Consider the following 26,935-nt stretch of genomic DNA (forward strand, 5'->3'; position numbering starts at 1 on the left):
GGACCGCATTTGAGAAGAGACAAGGTTGAACTAGTCGTACAAGCAGACGAGACGGTATTATGTATGTTGAGAAGGACAAATGTGCGGACAGAGCGAGCGGAGCATGCGACGGAAGATGTTGAAAGCGACTAAAAGTCAGGTATCTGGAAGAAGAAGATGCACTGTTGAAAGCAGGGAAGAGAATGCGTGACGTTACGTTGAGAAGCCCCGAGATTGTCCGGAAAGAAACAAGAATACGATCAAATGCCAAAGGAAAGGCAACGACCTCGAATGAGCGAGGCCATGGAAGAGAGAAAGGCCCGCAGTTGATGCAGGCCCTGGATTGGAGTGATGAGCTCGCCCGATCAGAAGGTCTGCTGATTATGCTGCCGTGGCATGGGCAGAAGCATGCCCGTTTGAGTGACCGTTAGCGAGCGAAGAGATCGAGTCGGTCACTAGTCCAGCTGCGTCACTGACGGCCGAGCCCAAATTAGAGAGCGAGCCGTTGATCCCGGCATTGGCCTTGGAGGCACTGAGGAATGGCTGGAAGATGGCATCAGAGGACTTGAAGTCGTTGTGCACGACATTGACGAGGAAGTAGCTGTTGAACATGTCCTCGAGGTACTTGCGCGATGGCGACGAGGGCTCGTACACCTTGGCCCAGTTCCTTCCGATTTCGTAGGCCTCATCCTTCCAGGCCAAGAACGAGATGGACTCGACAATGGTAGGCTGAATGATCTCACAATGTGGGAAGACGCCCCAGGTGACGGCGTTGGGAGCTTCCGAGTTGGTGTTGGTGCGCATGTCGCCTTGCGAGTTGACGGCGTGGTAGGTGATCTGAGGGTCAGCTTCGATCCTGGCGATCAAGGCGTCGAGGTCCTCTGGCGAGACAAAGAACTCAAGGTATGCCTTCTGGTAGACATAGCCGTTCTTGGGGCCCCAGCCGTGGACCTTGTCATCGCTGCGAGCACCGTCCACGGCGGGCTGCGAGTTGATCGTCAGGAAGCCGAGCTCGTTCATCTTGGTGAGCTTTTCGCTGATGACCGAGGTCTCACGTGCGACGCCGGTCTCGGACCACGGAAGAGCCTTGACATCGCCGGCGCAGAACTTTTGGAAGAGCGCCTTGACATCATCGAGCGAAGTAGGATTTCCCCACATCTCCTTGGCCTCGTCATTCGAGTATCGCAGCTTGACCCCGTAGGCGTCAAAATCGCCGTAAGCAGGCGAGCGCGCGTCACCCCATCGACCGTTGGGAAACTCGTCCCAGTCCTCGGTACGGTTGACGTAGCTCTTGGCTCGGTTGGCCCAAAAGATGGGACGGATCTTCTCTTCGCGTCTCTTGGGCGTGAGGCTGGGCGTCCATGGAAGCGGGCTGACCTGGTTGACGGACGGTGTCAGTCCAAGGTAGTCGAGGAGCATACGCGAACCTTTCTCGAGGTTCATGGTGTAGATGTGCAGACCGCTGATGCCGAGGCCGGTGCCGACAATCTTCTTGCACATCTCGCCGACGAGACGAGTGCCGATGTCTCGCACCTTCTGGTCGTCATCCTTGACGGGGTCGAGGGCGTCGTGGAAGTACTGAGGCACGAGTGTGCCGAAGCGAGCGGTGGCGCGCTGAAAACCACCGTAGGTCTGAATGGGCATGACACCGGGGATGATGGGGCAAGTGATACCTGCGGCTCGTACATCCTTGACCCACTTTGCAAAGATGTCAAAGTCATAGAACATCTGCGTGAAGATGAAGTCGGCACCGGCATCGATCTTTTCCTTGAGACGTTCGAGCTCCTTGTCCGAGCCATCAATAGCCTCGGGGTGACCCTCGGGAAAGCCAGCCACGGCGATGGCAAAGTAGTCGCCGTACTGCTCGCGAATGTACTCGACAAGCTCCTTGGCGCGAGAGAATCCGGCGGCGTGAGGCTCCCACTCGGACTGACCGGTAGGAGGATCACCTCGAAGGGCAAGGATGTTGCGGCATCCGAATTCCTTGGCTTCCTTGAGAGCGGTGTCGATCTTCTCTCGGGGCATGTTGGTGCAGGTGAGGTGCATGCACGTCTCGAGACCAATGTAGGTGTGGACGGTCTTGACTAGCGAGGCGGTGAGGTCCGAGGTTCTGCCACCAGCATTCCAGGTGATGTCGACGAACTCGGGACCGAGGTCGGCCATACGCTCAATACGGTCATAGAGGTTGGTGAGACCCTGAGCGGTACGAGGGGGAAAGTATTCGAAGGACCACCAGATGCGGCCTTCCTTTTCGGCCTTTGCGATCTTGTTGGTGATCTTCCAAGAGGTGTCCCCCTTGGGAGGGAGTGAGGAGTCGATGCCGTTGGACATGGTGACGGCGAAGCGCGGAGGGAGAATGTAAGGGCTGAAGTGAAGGAGGGAGTATTCCGAATCGAGGACGACGTCGAGCGAGCTTGCGTTTGCAACGTGTCTATGAAATCAGAACAGTGACCCGAACACGACAGTGACCCGGAAATTGATGGTCGGATGCTTTGGGTGGCAGACGACTTGTCTACTCGTGCAGTGGAGGAGGAGGGTGGTGGCGGCTGAAACGTAGGGCGAGGTCGTAGGTGGTGATGAGGGAAGGAGGAGATCCAATCGATGGAGGACGAGAAGGGTTCAAGTGTGAAAGGTCGCACGTGTGGCGAGGCCTGAGTCCGAGTTCTTCTCGAAAATATCGTTGTTGATTGGCGGCGGCTTTGTTGGATCAGCAGCCGCTTCGCTCTTTTCTTCTCACTTCAGGGTCTTACGTTGACAAGCGGTGATGGACACACAGGCGTGGGATGATTTTGATTTTCCTGCACTTTTCCGACCTCGCATCGATTGATCTGTGCTGAAGCTTGCTGCTCCTGCAGGGGCAAGAAGAACGTGGGGATGCCAGCTTCTTTGCTGAGGTACAAATTTGTAAGCGCACACCGGTCACTTTTGTGGTTTCATCGTGCATACTCGACCTGCATGATTGCCGAGACGTGGGTCGTTCTAGATGACTACAGACAGCCCATCAACCAACACCATCCCGGCCCGTGCAATGGGTCGTCATCCTTACGTCCCAACCTCCGCACACATGGTTTCCCGGATACAAACACGCTAGAACAGCCCCTCGAATGGACATGCAAGCTGCTCGACCTCGCAACAGCGTCCTACCTCAAATCATCGCCGTCGAGAGCCTCGTTCATGAACCACAATGATCAACATCAATCTCGCGCTTCTCAGGAACGTCCCAATATGAGCCGCTTTCGTATCCGTAGCAGAGCTGGCTCTCTTATCAACTCTGGCGTCGATTATCTCGCCACACGCGATTGGCAAGCTGTCGCCGGCACAGCTCGCTCCAGACTTCAGATTCCTTCTACCTCGTACAACGATCCGACCCGACGCTCCAGGGACGCTCCATCCAGCAACTTTTCTACCTCGCCAACTCTCCCTCGTATACGAGACATGTCCGGTCGCGCCGGCGTGGAAGACGTCGTTCTACTACCAGGATGGGCACAGCGTAGAGTGGCTCGCGACCGTCATCCGCAGGGTTGGGCTACCGTAGATGCTCCCGAGGATCTCGAAGATGGCGAGATCGAGCTTCATGTCTCCTTCCACGGCTTCGTCGCCAAGAAGCTCGACGCACCCAGCAGAAGCCAGAGGATCTTCAATCAGATGGCTCGTCAATTAGCTGGGCTCCCTAAAATTCAGCCTCAGCCTCTCGGCTCCTCAGTGCTTGACTCATCCGAGGCGTCAACCTTTGTCGAAGAACCGCAGCAAATCGAAGCCGACGAGGTTCCGCCGACGCCGTCCGACGAAGGCCACGAACATGCCTCCGAGCGAATTGCTCGCAAACTTCTCGCGAATGCCGACGATCAAACGCTTGTACGCCTCATGGAGAACCTGCACGCCTTTCCCACCGACTCGGCCGCCGCTCATAAGGCTACCGAGGAAGCCAATGAAGGTCCGTCGGCAGCACATCGTCCAGAAGGATTTGCTCAGCCACCCAAACGCACCGACACGATGCTCTCAGGCGGTTCCGCACAATGGCTGAGCAGAAGTATGGACGAGGTCGCCGCTTTTCACCAAAATCTGACGCGTCGTTTGCAGGCTTATTGGGTTTACAGATCACCGCACAAGGACGTGCACATCGACATTGCGCCCGTCATCAATGGCGCAGTCGCATGTGACGAAAAGGGCAATCGCATTACTCTCGCCTCTACACGCCTAACTTCGGATCTGTCAGGTCAGTTCGAGCATCGCCTCGTCATTCCATGGCATATGCTCTCCGCCTTCTGCCGCCACTATGCCGAGAAGCTCCAAGCCACTCCAGACGAGATCGAGGCCGTGGAGGTCCGGGCGAAACTGCTCAATCCACACGCAGAAGGCACTGCCGATGCTCTTTCCGAATCTTCATGGCGACGATGTCCCATCCAAGAGGATCATGCGCGCCATGTCAGGGTCGTCTCCGACATCGATGACACAGTCAAGCATACCGGTGTTGTGCAGGGCGCCAAGCAGATCCTTCGCAATGTTTTCGTACTTCCCTACAGCGAAGCCGAGGTCAAGGGCGTTGCTGACTGGTACCACGCCATGACGGATCTCGGTGCTGGTCTGCACTATGTCACCAACGCTCCTATGGAGCTTCACAGCCTGGTGTTGGACTTCTTAGAAACCGTCCGACTTCCCGTCAGCCATCTCGTTCTCAAGAATTATCCAGGCGGCGCCCGCAGCTTGCTTTCCAGCTGGTTCGAGCCAGCGGGGGAACGCAAACGAGCCAATGTCGTCAAGATCTTGGACGACTTTCGCTCCTCCCAATTCATTCTCATCGGTGATTCCGGCGAGCTCGATCTAGAGCTGTACTGCGCATTGGCTGCCGAACGTCCCGCTCAAGTCCGAGGCATCTTCATCCGCGACGTGAGCAGTCCAGCAACGCTCAATAACACGGCCTTCTCCGCTGCATCTTCCGTTGACAAGCTGCCCGAAGCTTCCGCGCAAAAAACAGCAGCGGCTTTGCCGACGGCTCCACGAAGCGCCATTACCCAGCCACCACCAGCACGACGGGCCGAAGCATCCGAGCCAGCTTTCTTCGACACCTCGTACCCGCCAAGAACTCCCACTGCATTAGACTTGCCAGCAAACAAATACGCAAACGAAGCAACAGATGCGTCCCGCTCAAGTCGCGCACTCTCTGAGCAAGAGATCAGGCAAGCACAAGCATTCCAGACCCGTCTCAACAAGGCCACCAGCATGCTGCCTCGCACCACCGTCTTCAGGCTCTTCAGAGAAGGGGGTGACGTCCAGGACACAGCCTGCCAGCTCGTCCGGGAACTGCAGAGCGGTACAAGACCTGCCGATCGACAGTAATTTCACCTCATGCTCCTCCAGCATTGTTTCCCGTCACCTCGTCTGCATCCTACCATGCCTGTGCTGTGTGGAATCGATGCACATCTTCTTGAGTCAAGTGATCGCCACTGTGTGATCGAAGCCTCATCATGCTGACTTACTCTAGCATGCCAGCCCATCATTGAGACAACGCCTTCGAACACATCGTCACTCTGAGATGGTGGGGTACTGCTGCATCGACGATGACGAGACGAACCGAGTGAGTCGCAAGGGCGCGAGACGCCAGCGGGTCGTGGTGATCGTGGGTCAGAGCGCACTTTCACCGAAACCGGGCGGCATCCAGAACGGAATCTGACGGGCCACGTCTTGTCTTTTGTCTGGAAACCGCGTGATGTGCCCCACAAATGTCGAGTTTCGGCGCTTTTCTCAAGTCTGAACTTGCCCGCGCTGTCTTTCTTTGTGATGTCAAGCAATTTCGACATGTAGATAGGCGCTAATATCGTGAATATTGCATTGCACCGCGCCCTCAGCTGTTTAGAATATGCCTCGATCAGACTCTGATCTTTTATGCTTCTCGAATCGCGAAAAGACACAAAATTATCTTGAGAAATTGGTCGGACAGATTACAGAAAAATCGCCAAATTTAGCAACATCCTACGAAAGAAGGCAAGAATGTCGTGTTTGTGAGCTCTGCTGCACGAAATGTGCGACGAAGTGCAATTTCTGATTGTCGTGAAAAAAACCACATCCAATACTGCTCACTCTCACGTCGTTAGCTGGAAAGCCAGTGACTTGAACCGCAGAATCATTTCGGGATGTTGATTTTGCCGTTCAGGATGCCCGTCCATGCAAACGTGGAACGCGGTGGTATTGACGTTACGCGCCGATCTGGGATGGGCATGGTCCAGCTCTAACGGAGCACCAGGAGGTCTACCTGATCACCTCTACAAGACCGCACTCGCCACATGTCTTGCGCACAAGATCACCTCGACGACGAACACTGTGTTCTGTGCGGACAGCGAGAAGCCACCATCATGCTCAGCAAGACCGAACAGCATGCCACGGCAGTGTAGCGGGCGTTCAGCGCACTGCGGTTGGTGACCGGGCACATCGACGGCGCTGAAGCATTTGCTCCCTGCTTTCGCTCAGTGTCTACTCAGCAACAAGACAGTGACATGCCGAGCCGAGGGTGTGGAGCCATCATCTCAGGCTTGCAGGCACGGGCGCGTGGCGAACTCAATGACAAACTGTGGTATGATATTGCAGGAGACGCGATGCCGGACCCCACCGGACGCTGGTGCAACTGTCCTCCTCTAGTGACCGACAGGATGAGAAGCATAGCTGCTGGATGCGCCAATGTTCATGTTGCCCATCTGCCGGTTCAGACCCGAGGCGTCAGGCTGCGAAGGGTAGCTTCCATTGTAACCGCTGCCCGATGCGCCCTGAGGCTGGAAGTGCTGCTGCTGGAACGCCTCGCTCTCGGCTCTTGCCCTCTCAAACAGCCTGCGCTTCTCGTCGTCGTGCGGAGCAGAGTTGTACCCTTGCTCAGGTTGTTGTTGCTGGTATCCCATCGGCGCATGCTGTTGTGGCTGAGGGCCAGAAGCGACTCGGCCCGTCGGAGCGTAGCTTGGATCCGCAGGACCGGAACCCGAGGGCTGAGGGTAGCCATGTTGTTGCGGCTGCTGACTGTACGAATACTGCCCCTGATCGTGAGGGTTTGAAACCGCTTGAGTCTGCTGCGCCGGATAGCCGTGCGCGTCTGGGTATCCAGACTGCTGCGCGTAGTCAGCCGACGACGCAGAGGCCTGCTGTTGCAGCTGAGGACGCGCACGGAGGTAGTCTTGGCTCGAGTGACCCGCCGGGTTGTATCGGGAAAGGCTCTGCTCCATCATCTCGTCAAATGATCCGCGTGCGTGGACGAACTTGTCGTTCATAGCCTTGAGCTCGGTGATCTTGTTGCTGTATCGGTCGATCAGCTTGACAATCTTTGGCCGCATCGCAAGCGATCGCTGGTACAGCTCTTGCAGCTCTTCGTCCTCGGCCAGGTTGTCGCGGGCAGGGTCGAGACCACGCAGTTTGCTGAGCAGCCTGTCGATATCGGCGGCCTGCGAGAAGATGTGCGCCTCCATCTCAGCTTCCCTCTGCAGCTCAGCGGGCGTAGGATCAGGCAAGACCTCGACGTAGTTGACGGGAAAGATTCCGGCTTCTCCCCTTACCTCGCCTCTCCACCAGTGCTCGTAGACGCTGTCCAAGACTCGGATGATCTCGCCTCGGGAGAAGGCGAGCTCGCCAGGCTCTGTGGGAGCAAAGTCGTACAAGGCACGCACACGGGAGGCGACAGCAGGCACAGCAGCTGCCGCTGCAGGCTGAGCGCCGGCGCTGGATCCAACGCCGTTCGTGTAAGTCGCTTGCTGCTGCGTGATGGGCGCTGAGCTGCTTGACGTGGGCTGCTGTCCGTAGGAGCTGCTGCCTCCAGCGGCTGGAGCGGAGGAGCCGGACGCCTCTGCCTGCTGGTTGCTGTAGCCGTTCCAGGCGCTGCGACCTCCCTGATCCTGGATGGATAATTCGAGAGCCTTGCGGAGCTGCTCGTCTTCGGCACGCAGCTGCTCGGACGTTGGCTCGCGCGGCTGCTTAGGCGCAGCGTCCTCGTCGACGACGGCGTCCTGAGACTTGAGAGATTCGTACGTCTCTTTCATCAGGCCCAGGCTCTCGTCATCAAACTCACCTGCCCACTCCTTGACGAGGGCTGAACAACGCTTCTTGACAGTTGCATGCGTGTTGCGGTCGAGGCAGATTCGAGCGAGCGTCTGAGTGAAAGACCTGCTTGCGATCTCCTGATGGGCAGAAAGACCGCAATTCTTGGCAACAGCATCGGCGAGGGTGAGGGCGAAGAGCTGTACATTCGCGTTGCGGTGCACGAGACGCTTCTGAATGGCTCCGATGCAGTTGCGAGCGCTACAGATGATCAAAGGAGAACGGAGGAGTCTTCAGTAAGCGATCCGGCCTTGTACACGACATAGGGAGGCCTTTGACTTACGCCGCTTCTCCTCCGGATGATACTTTGTCGCAGACCTCGAGGTTGAGCTCCCAGTTCTCCGATGTGAGCTCATCCGACGTTGCTTTGAGGACGATATCCTCGAAGGGATTCTTTGCCGTGAACATGTTGATACACCACTAAGCCAGACGCGAGGTGGGCTCGTGTGCTTCTAAAAGCTTGTGATGAGATCGAGGATAATGTTGGTGGTGAAGGTGGGAGCAAGAAGCTGTGCAGCCTGTCGACACACGCCTTGCACTGACCGAGAATGGTCCGTGAGTCTTGCTTTCGCTGCTGTCCGCTGAGCGAAACATGCAGCTCAGATTGACCGGGGCACCGCCACGAGCCTGCGAATTTAGGTTCTCCCGCGTCACAGCCATGAAATTGTGCTTATATGTGCTTACGTCGTCTCTCTTTCAATGCGCTTTGTTTGGTGTTAGAGAACCCTGAACTGCCAAACTGCGCCACGCAAACATTCCACCTCCTTGCCTTCTCGCCTCCCTCGCCCTGACCGCTCAGCTCACCTTTCCAGCATGACGGCAGCGACAGCATCAGCAGCAGGCCTGTCCGGTATCAGCCTCGACAATATACGCCTCACCACGCCAGCGGACGACGCTGCAAACGACTCGGACGCCGACTCGTTCGAAAGCGCGGATGATGGACCCAGCATCGCCGTGCAGGATGACGACGAGCCACCAGCCTTTCCGAGTATCAACAGCGCTCAGAGACAGGGCTCATCTTCAAGTAAGGCGACTCAGCCTGTGTCAGCCCCTTCGAAGGCTGCCTCTTTTCTGCAATCGGTAGCACCGCGGCCCTCATCTTCCAACACCCTGATGGCGCCACCATCCTCGCTAGCACCGCCTCGCAGCGGAGGACTTGCCGCGCCACCATCAACATCGGCATTGACCGCACCTGCAGGCATCGGTGGCGCATCAGGTGCGAAGGCACTAGGAGGCAAGAGTAGGAAGAAAGTGGCACTTGCGCCAGGGTGCAGTCCCCTGGACTGGGCCAGGCTCAAGAACAGCACGGATTTGAGGGGCGGCGTCACCTCATTGCAGAGAGTGACACCCTCCGAGCTCAAGAAGCACAACACTCGCGAGGATGCCTGGTCGGCCTTCTACGGGAAAGTGTACAATATTACGCCTTATCTTCCCTTCCACCCTGGAGGAGAAGACGAACTGATGCGTTGCGCTGGCCGCGACGGCACCAGACTGTTCGGTAGGCACTCAGGAGAAATAGCCCAAAGGGCCTTACCCAGTCACGATAAGGGCTCTCGCTGACCGTTTCATGCTTTCTTGTCACGCAAACAGCTTTGACTCATTCGTGGGTCAACATCGACTCGATGATCGACACTGCGATGGTTGGCATTCTCACGAGCGAGCCCTGAAGCATCAACGCACAGCACACTGATATCAAACTGTAAGATTGGAAGCATGCTAGATTACGTTCTTATATACCCACTACACCAATACAAGGTTGTTCAGTCTGGCCTCGCCAGGATCCGACTGCTGCGCAGGTGCAATCAAGCAAAGCCAACGAGGCCAACGCCCTTCTGTCGCTTGATGGCAAAGAGCTGCTTCGAGATCATGCCGTAGGTTGCCTTTCGCGCCAAGTTCTGACCGTCCTCGAACGCCTCAACACGAGCAGGGACGTCCGTGTCGTCGTGAGACTGGGCGTGGAGCCAGACCTGCATACCCGCGGTGGACCACCATTCGTGGCCGCGCAGCTTGAGTTCGTCGATGTTCATGCGGTGCGGCTCATCCGAGACGAGCATTTGGAAGATGACAAAGGCCGTCATGAGCACTTCAGGAGTGAGCTGAGCCGCGACGGCTGCGGATGCCTCACTCGCAGCGGACGAGAAGGTGGACGAAGTCTGGACAGAACCGACCGAGTAGTCACCAGCGTTGAACTTGTCGCCGCCACTCATGAGCAACTTCAGCACATCGAGCGTGTCGTAGTAGTCGGCGCTCTCGCGTTCGGGAGCGACGGATCGAAGCGCCTCTCCAAAGACTTCCCAGACCTTTTCTGTAGCCCTTTCAAGCTCTTCGGAACTTTCGCTGTTGGTGGCCAGTAGGTGCGAGGACTGCCTCGGCGGTGAGGCCTGGTGGTCAGCAACGGGAGCGGGGTCGATAGCTGCAGATGTGTCCGCGAGTTCGTGGTGGCTGTCGTAAGATTCGTGCTCGCGAGGTCGCTGGATGGTCAGATCAGCGGGATCGGCAAAGGAGTGCGAGGCAGAGATGGCTTGCTGCGATCTCGAAACGGAGATCTCAGCCTCGTGCTGCTCATCGTTCTGAGCATAGGGTCCTGTGCTGTAAGCCAAGTGCTGCACCTCTTCCTCTTCGTCCTCAATGTCTTCGCCTGCCGACTGTTGCGTAACATCCATCGTGCTGTTGACCAAGTCGTCTTCCTCTTCGTCAGCGACGGCCTCGGCGTGGTGAGCGGATGGCTGCGCGAAAGCATCCGCTTGTTGAGCCCTGGCCAGGGAAGCGCGGGGGGCTGCTCGCGGAGGAGTCTGCTCTCGTTGTTGCATCCTGCTGTCCTCAGCGGCAGCTTCAGCCCTTTGCTGACGGTCGAGCTCCTGCTTTTGCCAGGCGGTACGCGCATCGCGAAGCTCCTTGAGCATCTCGCCGAGAGCGAGAATTTCAAGTTCTTCCTTCTTGATACTGTCCTGCACTGCTGCGAGATCGGCGTTGAGTTGCTCGTTGGCAGAAGTGGTGCTCGCCGCCGGCGTAGTGTCGGTCTCTATAGACGAGAACTGACTGATAGGCTTGCCCTCAGCAGTAGCGCGGAGCTGGGCTTCCCATTGACGAATCTGCTGCTCGTAGCTCTTGATGTCCTGGATGTAGCCAGCGTGCGTCTTGAGGAGCCCTTTGATATGCTTGCGGGTCCTGGAACCCTTGCCGCAGGTGTCGTTGAGACGCTGGGCAGCGAGCAGCAGAACTCGAGGGTCGACGCTCTGATCGTTCTGATTCTGGAAGGACTGCTTGTTGGAAGCGACGTTGTTGTTGCGCAAGGGAGTAGGAGGAGCGATGTGTCTGGGCTCTGGCAAACGCGGGGCCAGCAGGAGGTCGGCATCATTGGCGTCGACGGCGCCGTTTGCGCGGACGGAAGCGTCATGAGCGGCCCTGTGATTAGAGGAGCTTGGACCGGCACGAGAGCTGGAAGCGGCTTGCGGGACGGGAGGGTACCAAAAGAGGTTGGCCTCGGTCTGAGCGTCTGCATCGCGAATGTAGGTATAGATTTCGAGACGCTCGCGGTTCAAGACGGCCGAGGTGAAGGGAGTAGCGTCGGCGCCCTTTCGGGCTCGCTTGCGTGCAGCGGCCTGACGCGAGTTGATGGCGTCGAGCGTGTTGGTGAGTGACTGCAAAGCGTTGTCCATGATTGCGATAGTGGGGATGATGGTAGAAGATGGTCAGACGGCGCGCGCTCAACTGTTTCAAGTGTTGTTCTCCTGGCCCGATTTGCGCAATGCGAGCTCGATTAAAAGTGTTGTTCCCTCTCGCCAAAATCGAGTCGCGTGTTTGGCTGGGATCTCGCTCTGAGCGACGCGTCGAGCTAATTTGCCAGTGGTTTCTCGACCGAGAGAGCGACTGCAAGCAGCGCTCGGCCATCTCCGACCGTGTGTGCATCTTCATCATGTCGCCGCGGTTGAAGGAAATTTGCTGTTTGATGTTCACAGTGCCGATAAGCATAAAAGGTAGCCAAGGGACCCTGATGGACTCCTCCGACGTTCGCTTTTGGTCGTTGTCTGTTCAATCCTACTGTATTCGTGCCGTGCTCTCCATCTCAAGTCTTCCCTTCTCACGCTCGCTTGGCCTCGGCGACTCTAGCACAGCTGATCGTTCTTCTCTCCGCCCACCCCAGGCTGTATCTCGAGCTCCGTTCTTCGACAGCGCATCGATATCTCTCGTGCACATCATGTGTGGAACTCGCAGGCCCAACGGCGACGGCGCTCATCTCTCCGCCATGGCACGCAACCTCTCCATGCAGGATCCTGTTAAACATTCAACGGCTACAATGAGCGACGAGCACCCTTTCGTGCACGACGATCTAGGACCAGAGACCCCTCCTGTGCCGCGCGCAGATGCTTCTCACTATTCTGAAGCCGACGAAAAGCGACTGCACGAATCCGACGGTCACTACTGGGCTCATAGACGCATCTCCTCCTCTCATCAGAATTCTCCAGCCATCGATATTCCCTCTCGTCTCCAAGCCTCATTCACTGCTGACTCGCAAAACGAGCTCGAACCCACGTTTGCTTCCACCTCGCTCGCCGAGAGATCCTCGGTCTTTTCTTCGGGCTCACTCCAGGAAGACCGACGTTCCAACGCCGATCTGGACGTCTCCGGAGATGGAACTCACGTGCCTCCTCCCAACGTCGCTACCATCTTTCATGACACTCAACCCGCTCAAGGCTCGGTCCCCAAGCACAGCAACCTCCAGGCCGCCAAGGACATCAATCATTTTGCAGCATCCCCCGCTGAAGCTGCTGCCGCCGCTGCTGGTCTCGGCGCGGCTCCTCATGCTCCTCTGGGAAATGCAGTCAACGGCGATCCTACACATCTCAGTGCTTCCAATGTCGCCGTTCACTCCGAACTTTCTGGTGAGCTGCGCGCCCTCTACACCAGCTTGCAGACCTGCCTCGAGCTCAGAGACAAGTACATGGGCGCTAGTCTTCAGGGCGCATTGGAAGACAATCCTAAGAATTGGGACGCTGAGTACTGCGCTCGTCAGGCGGCTGTCAGCGGCGACGTTACACCACGAACGGCATCCGGTCCCGTCGCTGAGGGGACCATCCAGATCGACGGTTCATCCTGTGACTCGGAATCGAGCAAGCCTAAGCCCTGGCGCATCTATCCCGCGCCGCCGCGTCCCCATTGGGAACTCTTCAATCCTCCACCTGCATCGTCATTCGTCGTCCGTCCCACATCGGTCAACCCTCTACCGCCACCCATCCCTCCTGCCAGTCCCGCCAATGCCCAAGCCGCTCAGGCGCTCCTCGAAAGCACCGGCGGCAAGCCTGGTCTCTACCGCGAACAGGACGTCGTCATTCCTTCCGAGCACACACGCAACGGATCAGCCGTCAGCTGGCGCATGGACGAAACCGGTGTGATCCAGGTGTACGAGGGCGAAGCTCCTGCAGCCTTGTCAACTCCGACACAGAGCGTCGACGAGCCAGCACCCGCAAGTACACCTACTGGCCCCAGAAAGGAGCCCCTATTCCGCATCCCCACCATTCGAGAGTATTTCAAAGATCTCGACTACCTCCTCGGCGTCATCTCTGATGGACCCGTCAAGAGCTTCGCCTGGCGCCGACTCAAGTATCTCGAGAGCAAGTGGAACCTCTACTTTCTCCTCAACGAGTACCGCGAGCTCGCAGACATGAAGCGCGTCCCTCATCGTGACTTTTACAATGTCCGTAAGGTCGACACTCACATTCACCACAGTGCGTCGATGAACCAAAAGCATCTTCTCCGCTTCATCAAGGCCAAGATCAAGCGGTTCCCCGACGACGTCGTCATCCATCGTGATGGCAAGGACCTTACCTTGCAGCAAGTGTTTGAATCGCTCAATCTCACTGCCTACGACCTTAGCATCGACACCCTCGACATGCACGCTCACCAGGACGCTTTCCACCGTTTCGACAAATTCAACCTCAAGTACAACCCCATGGGAGAGTCGCGTCTCCGTGAGATCTTCCTCAAGACCGACAACTATGTCAAGGGACGCTACCTTGCCGAGCTCACCAAGGAAGTCATGACCGACTTGGAGCAGAGCAAGTATCAGATGGCAGAATATCGTCTCTCCATCTACGGCAGGACAAGGGGCGAGTGGGACAAGCTCGCCAGCTGGGTTGTCGACAACGGCCTCTTCAGCCCCAACGTCCGATGGCTCATCCAGGTCCCTCGCCTGTACGACGTCTACAAGGCCAATGGCACCGTCGACAATTTCGAGCAGATCATTCGCAACGTCTTTGAGCCGCTCTTCGAAGTCACGCAGAACCCCAAGAGCCATCCCAAGCTGCATGTCTTCCTGCAGCGCGTGGTTGGATTCGATCTCGTCGACGACGAGAGCAAGCCCGAGAGACGTGTCCACAAGAAGTTCCCCGTGCCAAAGCTGTGGGACTTCAAGGACAGTCCGCCTTACAACTACTGGCTCTACTACATGTTTGCCAACATCTCGAGCCTCAATCAGTGGCGAAAGCTGCGCGGCTTCAACACGTTCGTGCTGCGACCTCATGCCGGTGAAGCGGGTGATACGGACCACATGGCGGCTGCCTTTTTGACATCGCAGTCCATCTCGCACGGCATTCTCCTTCGGAAGGTGCCAGCGCTGCAGTACCTCTACTACCTCAAGCAGATCGGTCTGGCCATGTCGCCGCTGAGCAACAACGCGCTTTTCCTGTCGTACGATCGCAACCCCTTCCCCAACTTCCTCAAGCTCGGCATGAACGTCTCGATCAGCACCGACGACCCGCTCCAATTCCATCTGTCCAAGGAACCGCTGCTGGAAGAGTACTCGGTTGCGACGCAGATTTACAAATTGACTCCAGCAGACATGTGCGAGCTGGCTCGCAACTCGGTCTTGCAGTCAGGATGGGAGATGGAGATCAAGCGACACTGGTTGGGACCCAACTTCCAGCTGCCGGGTCCGAGGGGGAATGTTGTGGCCAAGAGCAATGTTCCGGACATTCGTTTGCGTTTCAGGGAGGAGACGCTTCGGGAGGAGCTGGATCTCGTCTGGCAGAATCAGGCGCCCATGCCTTGACGAAGCCTGCTTGTTTTATTGTTTCAGCCGAATGGAATGCAATGTCTCATCCTCGTCCTCATTTGTCCCGTGTCGTGTGATCACATGGCGACGAAATCAGTGCGTGAGGGCGATGCGAATGTGAAGCATGCTGCGTGTGTTACGATGCGAGAAGAACAAAAAGCATTGCTAACATCACTTGGCTTGTGAGAGCTCTACAGCGACTTTGACAGCTCCGAGCAGAGCGGTCAGCTGGATCTTTTCCGAGCCGCCTGTACTCAATCGATGTCTGTGGTCCGGAGAATGAAGGCAAGTCGAGAGTGTCAGTGAGAGATCCCGCGTTACACGAGCTGCATCGAAGGAGCATGGTACTCACTCAGTATCCGCGAGGTGGTCCAACAAGTAGATCCTCGACTTGGCCGGCAGCTTGATGGTCGCCAACAAGTCGTATACGCCACTGATCATATCTGCCAACGCGATGCCCTTGGCCGTCTTCAATTCGGACACTGTCCTGTATGCCGTCGTGAACTCGTCCTCCATCATGGACTTGAGCACGGCCTCGATGTCCTGCGGGTGCGGGTTGCCGGTGCAATTGTAGACCGCCGTCTCGTCGATGTGGTCCGAGGCGGCGTGACACGCTTGCAGCACGTTGAGCGCTCGACGCATGTCACCGCGCGAGAGCTTGAGCAGCGCCTCCTTGCCGTCCTGCGTGATCTTGCACCCCTCGTTCTCAATGACGTGATTCAGCCGGTCCTCGACTTGGTCGAGCTCGAGCGGGTTGAAGCGGAAACGCGTGCAGCGCGACTGGATCGCAGGGATGATCTTGTTGACGTAGTTGCAGATGATGCAAAAGCGCACGTTCTTGGTGTACTGCTCGATCACTCTCCTAAGCGCGCCTTGCGCAGCCTGAGTCATAGCGTCGGCCTCGTCCAGTACGATGAGCTTGAAGCCTCCTTTCGAGCTGAAGACACTCTTTGTGCTGGCAAAGCTCTTGATCTGCTCCCTCACCACCTCGATACCTCTGTCGTCCGATGCATTGAGCTCGAGGACGCTGTTGCGGAACTGCGGGCCGAAGATCTTGCGCGCCATGGCGAGGATCGTAGATGTCTTACCCGTTCCTGGTGGACCGTAGAAGAGCAAGTGCGGGAGACGGTTCTTGTCGATGAAGTTCTGGATGGTCGATGTGATGTCTTTGTGCGAGACGAGGTCGTCGAGGCTCGCAGGGCGGTACTTTTCGACCCATGGGAGCAGGTCGAGATCGGATGCCGCGGCGGCGGGCCCATCTTCTGCTTTGCCTTTGCCTTTGGAGCTCATGATGTCGAGAATGCGCCGTTGGGATCCGGGAGGTGTTGGCTGATGATGAGCAAGAAGTATGTCCAAGCTCAGCCAGGAAATCTGTTGTTCTTTTTGGAATCAAACGTGCGCGCCCACTCTACGCGACCTCAACTCGCGAGTCGCGCTCTTTGCTCTATGCGATCTTCCAATTCTTCTTACTCAAGAATCCTCCACCTGACATCAAACGCTGATGAAATACAGGCCAGCTCAGAGGACAAAGATGGTATATGAGGAGTTGAGTTCGAATGTACTTGAAACTAAGCGATGCCAGCCTGCATCACACCAACACGCGCCAAGTTGCGGGCCAGCGACAGCCTAACGGCATCCAGCTTGTCGGAAGCCTTGACCGACGGCTGGGCTTGCTTGCTCGTGTCCGCCTGCTTGCTCTTCTTCTGCTGGTTTGAAGACGAATCGACGCCGAGAAGCTGGTCGAGGTAGCCGAGGAAGTGGTCCGACATGTCGGGATGCATCGAGACAGCGTTGGTGATGCGTTCGACGATGCGGATCAATTCGAAGGTTTGAGAGCTGTCAAACCAGGTTGCTTGTCCGTCTTCCAGGAGAGGAATAGCATCAACCAACAGCACGGCTAGAAATCGCTCCGGTGCGGCCTCCGTAGTGACGAGCTCGACAAGAAGCCCGGCAGCAGCTGCCCATTGTCCGTCGGCGTACAGGCGATGGAAGTCGCGGAAGCGCGCCAAGAATGCGAGTCGATTTGAGAAGAAGCCGCGAGCATGCTTGTTAAGCGCAAGACCCTGCTCGTCGTTGAGGTCTTCGCCGTCCAGGTCGAGGCCATCGGCTGGCGAGATCAGCGAAGAAGGGAACGAGTCGACAATCTGGATGAAAGCTTCGGCGCCCTTGCTGACGTATTCTCCCAGGATGCGCTCTGCGATGGTGCGGATGAGCACCGTATCCGACGCCTGGACGCAGTAGGCGATTGCGACACCGTACTGGCCCTGATCCATGAGAGTCCGAGACATTCTTCGGCAAACTACGCGAGCCTCGAGCTCCAGGCCATGATCCGAGCACGCTCTGAGCACTTGTTCAGCACGCGCCAGAGACTTGGCTTGTTTGCTGGGCGCAATTGCACTGCCGTCCGCGCCCTCATCCATGGCGATGTCTGCGTCATCCGACTCCTCGGTCGGATCTGGTCCGTCCAATGGCACCGACAAGATGATGTGCGACATCTTCTTCCTGCCTGCAGCTCCGCAAGCAGCCAGATAGTCGATACTGATCCTCCACAAGCCTTGCTCGTCCAACAAGCTTTGAGCGTACTTCAGCAACAGACTCTGGCGCAAGTCGCTCGGGCCTGCCTGATTGTCATCCTCGAGAAGACCGACCTTGTCCGCGAGATCGCCAAGATGAGCCCCGAGCCAGATGTCGACGTCTTGCGCCCTCTGTACTGCTTGACGCACTTGACCTTTGATAAGGTACTGCTGCACAATCTCGTTAGGGACGGTGCCGTCGATGGGGAACTTTTCCAGGATGATCGCCGCGGTTGTCGGCACATCGTCGCGTTTGAGCGTTGGGTGGACGAGGGTGCCCCAAGCGCCGAGCGCTTCTCTCCAGTCTTCGCAGGCTTCGAAGATGCGATCCTTGACACCGGCCATGAGCTCTAGCAGACATCGGAATTGCGCTTCGTACTCCAGTCGCTCGTCTTCGACTTCCTCGGTGTTGCCTCCTTCTGCCTCCATCTCGTCCATCTCCTGCTCAAGACCACTGATGAGCTTGCGCACGTTGCTGAGCCAGCTGCGATGAGCGGCGACAAATTCGTGCTCCATCGAAAATTGCGTGGAGCGCGGCAGAGTGGAAAGGAGCCTAGCGCTCTTTTGCGCGACCCTGCGGATGACTGACGAAGAGTGCGAGTCGAGCGACTTGAGCACTGATGCTGCGGATGTGTGGAAGCCACGAAGGACACATCGAAGCACGTAGTCCCAGTAGGATGGATGCTCGTGTGGAACCGCGGATTCCGCAATTTCTTGACCCTCCTCTGTGGTGGGAGCAACATCGAACGAGTTGAGCCAGTGCAGAAGCTCTTCGCCGACGACACTGATGCCACGTCCATCTTTTGGGTAGTAGAGTACTTCTGCAAGGCGGAGGATGGTCTGCGCATCGCGCCATGTCTGGAACTGATCTGAGTCTACGCTGTCGTCGAGCTGTATTCTTTCGAGGTAGTACTGAATGGCACGAGCGTAGTGCTCGCTGATTCTGTTGTAGTACTGAATGGTCTCAGCGGACGGAAGGACCGATGAGCCAGCTGCGCCACGACCTGTTCGGTCTGTGAGAAGGGCTTCTTGATGGATGTGTTGCAACGAGGTGAAGATGGTGTAGGTCTGCGTGTAGAGTGCTTTGAGGTCGGATGAAGTGCCCCAGTCATAGCTGACAATGGTGGCTGCTGGTGCTGCTGATGCAGCTGCACTGATGGCCATGATTGATTGGTACGTCCGATCGCGGCACTTGCGTTGCGTTGGATGGTGATGGACGAGAATGGCGGTTTAGAATGTTGCTTAGCAGCGCAGCGCGTACAGGATGTTTGGTGTTGGTCTGAGTGATTTCGCGACCTCGGAACTCGGCGAGTTTCCTCCACCCGCAAAGCGAGAAAAAAGTGAGGCGCCGCACAGATGTCGAGAAGACCTCAATTGAAGATGCAGGCTTACGCTGCACAATGAGCCTGGCGGGATGCTCACGACGCACACAACAAGACCGCTGTCGCTCAAGCTGAAGACAACGAGCAGTGCAGCAAGACCGACGATGCTTTCCAGAGAAGCGAAGATTGCGTAAAAATACAGGATGCAGAGACGCGAAGAGGAACTGGGTATATGGACTGGTCGAAAGACCGGGATGGACGCACTGAGCAGCCAGGCATCGAGGAAGACGAGCTGACTTGGGAAACACGAAAGTTTGAGAGTCCAAGTCGTGATGGCCTATCGTGGGTAGAAGAGGCTTAAACGGCGGGATGCGAGCAGCTTAGGCGGCCATGTCCTTTGCAGGCTCGGCCGTCTTAGGTGCACGCTGCTTGTTATCGATGCCCATACCGACAGCGCGCAGACTCTCTTCGATGGTGTAGGCGGGCTCCTCGGTGATCTTCTTGGCCCTTCGTTTGTGCAGCTTGGAAGCGATGTGTGTGAGCTGATCCTTCTGCGAAGGGAAGTTGCGGTCGCACTCGACGCAGTAGAACAGGCCAAGACCGGCTTTGTCAACGTCGAGCTCCTTGGGGTTCTGAAGGTCCTCGAGCTTCTTGGGGTCGTTGAGGTTGGCCTGGATCTGGTCTGGGTCAAGCTTCCTTGCTCTTGTCCTCATGGCACGCTTGACATCGCGTCGAGCGTGATGGGTCTTTTTGCCGTGTCGTGTGCGCGTCATAGTGCCCTCGAAAGCTGCCCTTCTAGATCTGCTGGGTATGCAAGGTCGTTCGAGCGATGAAAAGATGTGACCAGATGTATGTAGAAGCAACTGTTTGGCGATGATGGTGGCGGCAGCAGGGTCAATTCGTACAGACAAAGACCAACGTTACAGATGCAGCCAAAATTTCACGAACATCCGTCAGTCAGGGTCTCGCTCTTTTTCGCGAATTCGACATTTTGGAGGGTCGTGAGGCCAAATCGCTATCTGAGACTTACTCGCCCGATTGGCGCGATCGCACAATTATCGCTTGAGGGTGGTCACATGATCTTCGGCCGAGCTTTTTGAGGTTCGTTCAGAACTCGATAAAGCGCTCTGCAGCGTCAGATTTCTCGGAGTCGGTTCAATGATAGCAGGCAAGCGGGTCGGTCTGAGTCAGGCAGTCAGAGAGTCTGAGTTCGTGGCTGCTAACAGCTCGACTAGGAAATCTCGATTCGAGTTGAGTCGAAGTTCCGCAGCTGCAGTTGAGCATAGCACGTCAAACGTAGCTTCAGGTGATCCTTCTGCTCCACCGTCAAGACCATCAACACATCACATCTCGTCAAAATGGTAAGCTATCATCGACATCAGGAGCATCAAAGACATCGCAGAATGTGCGACATTGCCGACATAGCACTGTATGAGGTGACGCAGCCACGACCGGTCCAACCAAACATCACCGACATCTATTCGACTTCCAACAATGCTGGACAGCGGCTGAGTGGAGACATCATCGCTCAAACAGGCTCGTCGACACCCCCCAGTATTTGTGCAGAGATGGCTATGCGGCCCAATACATCGATGCAGGAAGCCGCATGCGCAGGTTGCGGTCTTGGATGGACTCGCTAGGACTAGCATGGGCACTGTGGTCAGAAACGCAGTGCGCTCGATGGCGAGCCCGGACGGGAGCAGTCACGATTGCTTCAAGGCGATCCACTCAGCGTCACCACAGCACATGAACAGGAACCATTTGCACTAGCATTTGCGGATCATCGGATACGTCCGCGCCGCACGATGTCGCAACGAGATCATTCGCACCGGGTCCGGCTTGCGACCACAAAGGGCATACCTAGTGATCACCGCGTGGGGCCAAGGGATACGCGCGATACGCTGGAACAAGCCGTCGACAATTTGCGAAGAAGCGATGATGGGTCGTAAGGAGTTGGAGCTGGCGAATTCGGTCGAGGACAGCTCAGCTATTCCGTCGACAACGATGACCACGCCAACTGCGGACATTGCCTTCTTACGACACTTCAGATGCACCCGTTATCGCTCAGATGGTCAACCTAGCATGCATCCCTTCCTCCCGACCAGCATGCATCGACCAACCTCGCTACGCATCTTCAGCTTGCTTGCCTCGCATCGTCTGCCGTTCCGCGTTGTCAGCTCCCAGCCTCTTCATCATATCAACAGCATCACTGACCCGTCCGCATTCTTTCCACCCTCTCCAGTCTCGTCTTTACGTCAAGGGAAGGATCATGGGCCACAAGCGCTCGCAGCGCGTCGCCAAGTGCCACACCACCCTCATCAAGATCGAGGGTGTCGAGAAGACCGAGGATGCCAAGTTCTACTTCGGCAAGCGTGTCGCCTACGTCTACAAGGCGTCCAAGGAGGTCCGTGGCTCCAAGATCCGCGTTCTCTGGGGTCGCATTGCCCGCTCGCACGGCAACTCGGGTGTTGTCCGCGCCAAGTTCGCCCACAACATCCCTCCTCAGGCCTTCTCCGCCCGTGTCCGTATCATGCTCTACCCCTCGAGCATCTAAGCATGTCCGCACCAATACCAACCATTTTGCTCTACCGACACACACACACCCACCAAAAAGGCGATGATCGCTGTCCTGTGGATTTGTAGCGCGTAAGGATAGCAGCAAGCTTCGGCTCGACTTCGGCGAGGGCCTTGTGTTTTTAGCAACCTCTCTCTTCTCCAGGCCGTTTCTTTTTCTTCGTCATTTCTTTTGGTCGGCTGCCCCTCCCATCTGCCCTCGACCGAACGAGACCCGACTTGCCACGCCCTTCTTTCGACTGCTACGTCCATACACCAAAAGTCCATCGATCATCCGACCAACCCCCACACTCGACCTATGCATCTACCGTATCCAACAAGGAACGGCCCCCACTTTACACTACATCCCCGCACAAAAGAAATGCAGAAACATAACGCCAGACCCATCCGTTCTCTCGCTGTGATTGCACCTCTCTCCCCTGCCCCCTCTTCAGCCCTTCCTTGTCCTTTCGCTCTGTGATCCGTGAGAAGCACTCCTGTATTATCTAGTTGCGGGCATAGACATCCCCACAGTCCGCGACTTAAACTAACAGGAAACATCAACACTGCTTTCCCTCCTCTTCGCGCGCACTTTGTGGTGAGTGCGAAAGGGAGGGCCAGCAAGCGGTTCTTGCAGATCGGCCCCGAAACCCAATCATGAAGAGGCACGTTTTGAAGGGATTGCACAGTTCTCAACTTCTTCCAACACGTTGTACCCAGATACTTTAGAATGAGTTGGCTGCTGCGCTCTATGCGGTACAAATACAAAGGATTCGGTCTAGGTACTATCTGGTGGAGCGTCCGGATTGACGCGCGTGTACTGCGAGCGATCAGGTGTTTGACTGAGGACTCGACCGAATCGACCCGTGATGCTGTCTCGGAGCGAGGCGAGGCCCTGTGCGGGGCGAAAGGAGGGTATGCTAGGACCCACCATGTTGCGGGCGAGGATCATCCACATGGGCGGCCACGAGTCGTCCGCAGAGACCGGTCCTAGCCCGTGATACGGCTCTTCCTCGTCTGTCACCGGTGGTAGGGTCGAGAATGCTGCGGGTCTAGAACGCCGTGAGAAGCTCCGGAGGCGACGCGTGTCTGGTCGAGGGAGGTCTGGTTGCGTGGGAGCGGGTACTGGGTCGACAGAAGGCTGATCTGGCTCGACGACGGGGTACTCTTCAACGGGATTGCTGTCCAGGAGCTGCCCCGCTCGAATCTGGTCGAAGATGGGACGTAGTCGGATCACAGCAACGTGATGCGTCAAGCTCGTCCGCTCGCGCTTTCTCACATCTTCTTCGTCCAGCCCAAAAAGGTTCGCCTCCTCGTCGCGTACATCCCAGCCTTGTCCGAGGTCCTCCTCCTCCAGTGTGCTCGTCAGGTCGTCCAGGGCGCTGACTGCATCATCCGGCTTGATTTCGTCCTTGCTTGTCTCGAAGGCGACCACCGTCAACAGCAGCTGAATGAACCAGATTCCCATATCGATAGTCAGCACCTGCAGCCGCCCGGGCAGGTAGCTGTGCCCGACGAAATCGATCAAGAGCGCCTCTCCCGTATTCGTTATGCTTGGCGGCGACCAGAGGTGCGCCAGAGCAAAGATTCCGTTGATGCCAGAGAGAAACACGACGAGAAAGGGCAGCGTCCATGTGGGCTGGATGTGTATCGAGTTGTGGCACTGCCATTGTAGGACCGCTCGGAAGAGGAGCGAGAGGGTGCGATTGTCGAGCAGCCATGTGTAGACGAAGAGGACGTAGCAGAGCAGATCCAGCGACTGGATGAGCTCCTTCCTCTCGAAGTACATGGCGTCGTCGTGAGCGTTGCAGTGCTTATGAGCCCATCGCTGCTGGTCTTGCTCTCCGCTTCGAAGTGTCTGCGACGCTGCACGAGCAGGAATCAGAAGAAGCTGTGATGGTGTTGCACATTGTACGGCAGGTGGGTCCATGCGCCGTTGGCGAATGTGACTTTTCAAAGGTGGAGCACGTCCATATCGGGGCCGATTCAGGTGTGACTTCTGAGAGTGAAAGATGCAGGCTGGACCCTGAACAGCCGACGCGAAAGTTGGACTTTGACAGTTCGCGTTGAGGTTGTGGTACTCTTCCCACCTTCATCCATCACGACGCTGCGCCTCCGTGCAGCATGTATCGGCCATATCAGCCGGATCACGCGAATGCAGAGTCGGGACCATCTCGACTAGACGCCGGCTCGGCCGACCGACCAACGTCCTCGGACCCCCAGCCCAAGCTCAAGAAGCGCCGACGGCTCCAATTCACCTCGCAAATCCGCAATACCGTCCAGCGCTACAATCCAGACGGCACCGAGACCGTCGAGTATCTCCACCAGCAGTCCACTCAACGACTCAAGCGCAAATGGGACAGCATTTTTGATCGCTTCAAGGATGCGCATCTGCAAGAGCAGGATGAGATTTATCTCGGCAATCGTGCCAATGGCGAGCCGATCGTGGTGGTCAAGGACAGAGGCAGTCTGAGGAGCTTGCGGCAGGACATGGAGTTTGGCGTCTTTATCAAGGATGAGGAGCTACAAGGCTGGAAAGAACGGCCCGAAGCGAGGGAGATGCAAGATGACGAAGATGAGTATGAAGAGGACTTCGATCCTTCGCATATGCCTTTGCATCAGAGACAGCTCGCGGGTGCCTCCAGTAGCGAGTCTGAGGACGAGGAGGAAGACCCGGCGGCAAACGATCCTGATCTGCGCGAGTTCTTGCAAGCAGAGGCGCAGAGGAAGGCCATGCTCGGGCAAGGTGGCACTGGAGATCAGGGAGCGGAAGAGGAGGACGAAGAGATCATCGACTTTGGTGATCCGGCATGGGCCGATACTGAGACTTCAAGGAACGTCTTCATACCTTCGACGCAGACAGCTACAAAGGTGGCTCGCACATCAAAGCCGACATCAGCTCCATCCCGTCTGTCTATGCCACAACCCGAGCTGGCACAATCGTCTTCCGAGGACGACGACGACACCGACGTGGTCACCGTCCACAGCGACTCGGACGAAGAGCTCATCGAGTCGATCCGAACAAAGCGCCAAAACATCGAAGAGCTACTTCAGTGCACCACGCCGTTCGAGACGTTACCATACAACGACATCTTTGGTCTCGCTGACCTGCTCAAGATCTCCGACAATACATCGCGTCTCTACGTCGACCTCGTGTCTGATGACGAAGACGAACTCATTCCTATGGCACCGCAGACCAAGGACGAGAAGCCTGCAGTGAAAGCAATCGCCGGTGAAGAGGTCATCGACATAGCAAGCTCCTTGCCAAACACGGTCATCGATCTCGTCAGCTCCCTGCCGAACTCTTCGAGCGTCGTCGAGATCATGTCATCTCCCGTGCCGAGTCCTGCGGTGTCGAGAGCGTCGTCGCTGGAGCCCGCTGCACCAGGCTCGGAACGGTCCATGACGCCTGACGAGGACTCGTCCGGCATCGCACTCGTCGGGCCGCTCGGCCAGACTCCGAACGGGGCGGTCGCGATGCTGCCGCCATCCAGCAACCACTCTCTGCAGAGTACACAGCCAAGTCAGCCGGAGCCTGCAGTGGCAGTCAAACTATCGCCGTTGCCAGTGGCAGTAACACGATCGTCATCGCCGCCGATTGCTGCAGTAGCATTGCCGACTCAGGCACCTGCGGTAGAAGATGTGGGATTACCGGAGCTAGCACCACCAGCAATGACGCCACCAGCAGCAACACCACCAGCAGCAACGCCGGTCGTAGCAGCGCCAGTAGCAGCAGCGACAGCAGCGATGGAAGAAGAAGAGGAGGAGCTTGAAGAACAAGAAGCACCGGTGCTGGTTCCGGCGGTGAGGACACCGTCGCCACCTCAGCCATCGGTGATAGCATCGCCTGCATCTCGTCAATCCTCACTCACACCTGCTGCTCCCCCCCAGCCGCGTCAAGAGTCTCAGCCTCGACCAGCGACACCACCTCGCGCGCCCTCGCCAGAGCTACACAAGCCATTGTCAGTAGCAAGACCATCAGCCGCGACTGTGGCCTCGTCATCGACATCCGTCCCAACCTCGGTCTCCGCTCCATCTCTCTCCTCACGGCCCGATCGCGAATCTCCGCACCGTAGACACTCGCACAAATCCAGCGAGAGTCGACGCAGCTCCCACTCCAAGCGTCACAGTCTTGGCGCGGACGACGTGAGCACAAAGGCGAAGAAGAAGAAGCGCTCCAAATGCGGCGGCCCGGACAAGTGCAAGAAGACCTTCTGTTTGAATTGCGCGAGTCTGTCTCGTTGATGAATGCATGGCTACAGTGTTCTACAATTCACGTCTTGCATTGTGCGCTGTGTCGGCTGAGGTGCGAGTGTGATTGTTCAATGATGAAAGGAGAGGGTTGAAGGTTGATCAGGCCTTGAGACGGAAGACGTCCCTATTGCGCAGGAGGATCTGCTCGGCGAGATCGGCGCAAGCGAGCTCTTTGGCGTCTTTGATAGACCCTGCGGACCGGGGGCTGGTTGCGATCAGGCCGTCGAAGTTCACTGTGACGGTGAAGGCGAGCAGGTGGCTGTGCACACAAGGGAAACGGTATCAGCGTTAGGAATTGAGAGGAACGGGAGAGAGAGGGTGAGTGGACCTACGCAGCGCCACTCGAAGTGTGGGTAAAGACCGGATCTTCGACGTTCATCTGAGCTGCCCATTCATGAATCTGTGCAACGCTCGATCGTCCCTTCTCAAAGAGCACCGCTTTCCCCTTGCCCTTGCCCCGGACCTTGATGTAGAAGGGCGTCTCGTACAGATCTCTCCCTTCCTCGTCGTCATCGGGCGGTGAAGGCGAGGGTATGACACTGCCCTTTTCCGGCAGAGGCTTGCCGGAGAGCGTCTCGTAGAGCCCCTTCTTGCTGCTGCTCGCGACGTTGGCGGCTTGACTCGTGTCCGCTTCCGGGAAGGCCTCGCGCAGGTAATCGGGGATGCTCTTGCCGCCCGCTGCGGCCAGGTTGGCGCTGGTCAGCTCGTGATCGTTGGTCCCGTTGGTCATCGTAGATACAGCAGCTGATTGTTCGTGCGGTGGGCAAGAGAGACAATGGCCAAAGAGACAGCGGCCTTTTTATGTCTTCCGCCCAAGCTTCATTTACGAAGGGCGCAGCGAGCGCTGGACCGTTGGCGCAGTCACCGCATCCCTTCCGCTGAGAGCTTCGCAAAGCTTTGTCCAGCAGCGCAAAAGCTGAGTTGAAGCGCACAAAGGCGGAGAAGAAAGGTGATTGTAGGGAAGGAGAGCATTTGGCGGGTCCTGTCCGCAAATTGGCAGCCGTGCGCAGAAGATGCTCTCGGCTATTTCGATGTGTCAAAAGCCTCATCACCTTCCGCAGCGTCACAACCAATTTAAGGTTTTCTTTCCACTTCATCACACCAGCTACACACACAGCTCTCCGTCACGAACG

At 57.0% G+C, this 26,935-nt stretch overlaps 13 protein-coding genes across 13 annotated transcripts; 5 read left to right on the plus strand and 8 right to left on the minus strand.

The window, feature by feature from the left end:
* Positions 1 to 360: 360 nt before the first annotated feature.
* On the minus strand, positions 361 to 2,310 carry PSEUBRA_001561 (Methylenetetrahydrofolate reductase; the record flags this gene model as incomplete). Its single annotated transcript, XM_016434807.1, has 1 exon — positions 361 to 2,310. The coding sequence occupies one exon, from the start codon at positions 2,308 to 2,310 to the stop codon at positions 361 to 363; it is 1,950 nt and encodes a 649-aa protein (XP_016293841.1).
* An 894-nt stretch (positions 2,311 to 3,204) lies between these two features.
* PSEUBRA_001562 (protein of unknown function DUF2183) lies at positions 3,205 to 5,316 on the plus strand (the record flags this gene model as incomplete). The annotated part of the gene is made up of 1 exon (XM_016434796.2): positions 3,205 to 5,316. The coding sequence occupies one exon, from the start codon at positions 3,205 to 3,207 to the stop codon at positions 5,314 to 5,316; it is 2,112 nt and encodes a 703-aa protein (XP_016293842.2).
* Positions 5,317 to 6,608: 1,292 nt separating this feature from the next.
* PSEUBRA_001563 (uncharacterized protein) lies at positions 6,609 to 8,457 on the minus strand (the record flags this gene model as incomplete). The annotated part of the gene is made up of 2 exons (XM_016434811.1): positions 6,609 to 8,250; positions 8,333 to 8,457. 2 exons carry the CDS (start codon positions 8,455 to 8,457, stop codon positions 6,609 to 6,611), a joined length of 1,767 nt encoding a protein of 588 aa, XP_016293843.1.
* A 405-nt stretch (positions 8,458 to 8,862) lies between these two features.
* On the plus strand, positions 8,863 to 9,716 carry PSEUBRA_001564 (Cytochrome b5-like heme/steroid binding domain protein; the record flags this gene model as incomplete). Its single annotated transcript, XM_016434822.1, has 2 exons — positions 8,863 to 9,547; positions 9,640 to 9,716. The coding sequence occupies 2 exons, from the start codon at positions 8,863 to 8,865 to the stop codon at positions 9,714 to 9,716; spliced, it is 762 nt and encodes a 253-aa protein (XP_016293844.1).
* Positions 9,717 to 9,851: 135 nt separating this feature from the next.
* Positions 9,852 to 11,708, minus strand: PSEUBRA_001565 (uncharacterized protein; the record flags this gene model as incomplete). The annotated part of the gene is made up of 1 exon (XM_016434804.1): positions 9,852 to 11,708. The coding sequence occupies one exon, from the start codon at positions 11,706 to 11,708 to the stop codon at positions 9,852 to 9,854; it is 1,857 nt and encodes a 618-aa protein (XP_016293845.1).
* A 539-nt stretch (positions 11,709 to 12,247) lies between these two features.
* PSEUBRA_001566 (Adenosine/AMP deaminase domain protein) lies at positions 12,248 to 15,097 on the plus strand (the record flags this gene model as incomplete). The annotated part of the gene is made up of 1 exon (XM_016434793.2): positions 12,248 to 15,097. The coding sequence occupies one exon, from the start codon at positions 12,248 to 12,250 to the stop codon at positions 15,095 to 15,097; it is 2,850 nt and encodes a 949-aa protein (XP_016293846.2).
* A 174-nt stretch (positions 15,098 to 15,271) lies between these two features.
* On the minus strand, positions 15,272 to 16,390 carry PSEUBRA_001567 (Replication factor C, C-terminal domain protein; the record flags this gene model as incomplete). The annotated part of the gene is made up of 2 exons (XM_016434818.1): positions 15,272 to 15,365; positions 15,453 to 16,390. 2 exons carry the CDS (start codon positions 16,388 to 16,390, stop codon positions 15,272 to 15,274), a joined length of 1,032 nt encoding a protein of 343 aa, XP_016293847.1.
* A 278-nt stretch (positions 16,391 to 16,668) lies between these two features.
* PSEUBRA_001568 (Nucleoporin Nup85-like protein) lies at positions 16,669 to 18,837 on the minus strand (the record flags this gene model as incomplete). Its single annotated transcript, XM_016434815.1, has 1 exon — positions 16,669 to 18,837. One exon carries the CDS (start codon positions 18,835 to 18,837, stop codon positions 16,669 to 16,671), a length of 2,169 nt encoding a protein of 722 aa, XP_016293848.1.
* A 538-nt stretch (positions 18,838 to 19,375) lies between these two features.
* PSEUBRA_001569 (Zinc finger, double-stranded RNA binding) lies at positions 19,376 to 19,768 on the minus strand (the record flags this gene model as incomplete). Its single annotated transcript, XM_016434808.1, has 1 exon — positions 19,376 to 19,768. The coding sequence occupies one exon, from the start codon at positions 19,766 to 19,768 to the stop codon at positions 19,376 to 19,378; it is 393 nt and encodes a 130-aa protein (XP_016293849.1).
* A 585-nt stretch (positions 19,769 to 20,353) lies between these two features.
* Positions 20,354 to 21,549, plus strand: PSEUBRA_001570 (Ribosomal protein L35A; the record flags this gene model as incomplete). The annotated part of the gene is made up of 2 exons (XM_016434795.1): positions 20,354 to 20,356; positions 21,238 to 21,549. The coding sequence occupies 2 exons, from the start codon at positions 20,354 to 20,356 to the stop codon at positions 21,547 to 21,549; spliced, it is 315 nt and encodes a 104-aa protein (XP_016293850.1).
* A 777-nt stretch (positions 21,550 to 22,326) lies between these two features.
* Positions 22,327 to 23,337, minus strand: PSEUBRA_001571 (uncharacterized protein; the record flags this gene model as incomplete). Its single annotated transcript, XM_059464626.1, has 1 exon — positions 22,327 to 23,337. The coding sequence occupies one exon, from the start codon at positions 23,335 to 23,337 to the stop codon at positions 22,327 to 22,329; it is 1,011 nt and encodes a 336-aa protein (XP_059320838.1).
* Positions 23,338 to 23,672: 335 nt separating this feature from the next.
* On the plus strand, positions 23,673 to 25,793 carry PSEUBRA_001572 (Centromere protein Scm3, N-terminal; the record flags this gene model as incomplete). Its single annotated transcript, XM_059464627.1, has 1 exon — positions 23,673 to 25,793. One exon carries the CDS (start codon positions 23,673 to 23,675, stop codon positions 25,791 to 25,793), a length of 2,121 nt encoding a protein of 706 aa, XP_059320839.1.
* Positions 25,794 to 25,901: 108 nt separating this feature from the next.
* On the minus strand, positions 25,902 to 26,532 carry PSEUBRA_001573 (Double-stranded RNA-binding domain protein; the record flags this gene model as incomplete). The annotated part of the gene is made up of 2 exons (XM_016434809.1): positions 25,902 to 26,061; positions 26,135 to 26,532. 2 exons carry the CDS (start codon positions 26,530 to 26,532, stop codon positions 25,902 to 25,904), a joined length of 558 nt encoding a protein of 185 aa, XP_016293853.1.
* Between the last annotated feature and the right edge of the window lie 403 nt (positions 26,533 to 26,935).

Source organism: Kalmanozyma brasiliensis, assembly GCF_000497045.1.
Source record: "Kalmanozyma brasiliensis GHG001 unplaced genomic scaffold PSEUBRA_SCAF14, whole genome shotgun sequence".
Taxonomy (NCBI): Eukaryota; Fungi; Basidiomycota; class Ustilaginomycetes; order Ustilaginales; genus Kalmanozyma; species Kalmanozyma brasiliensis.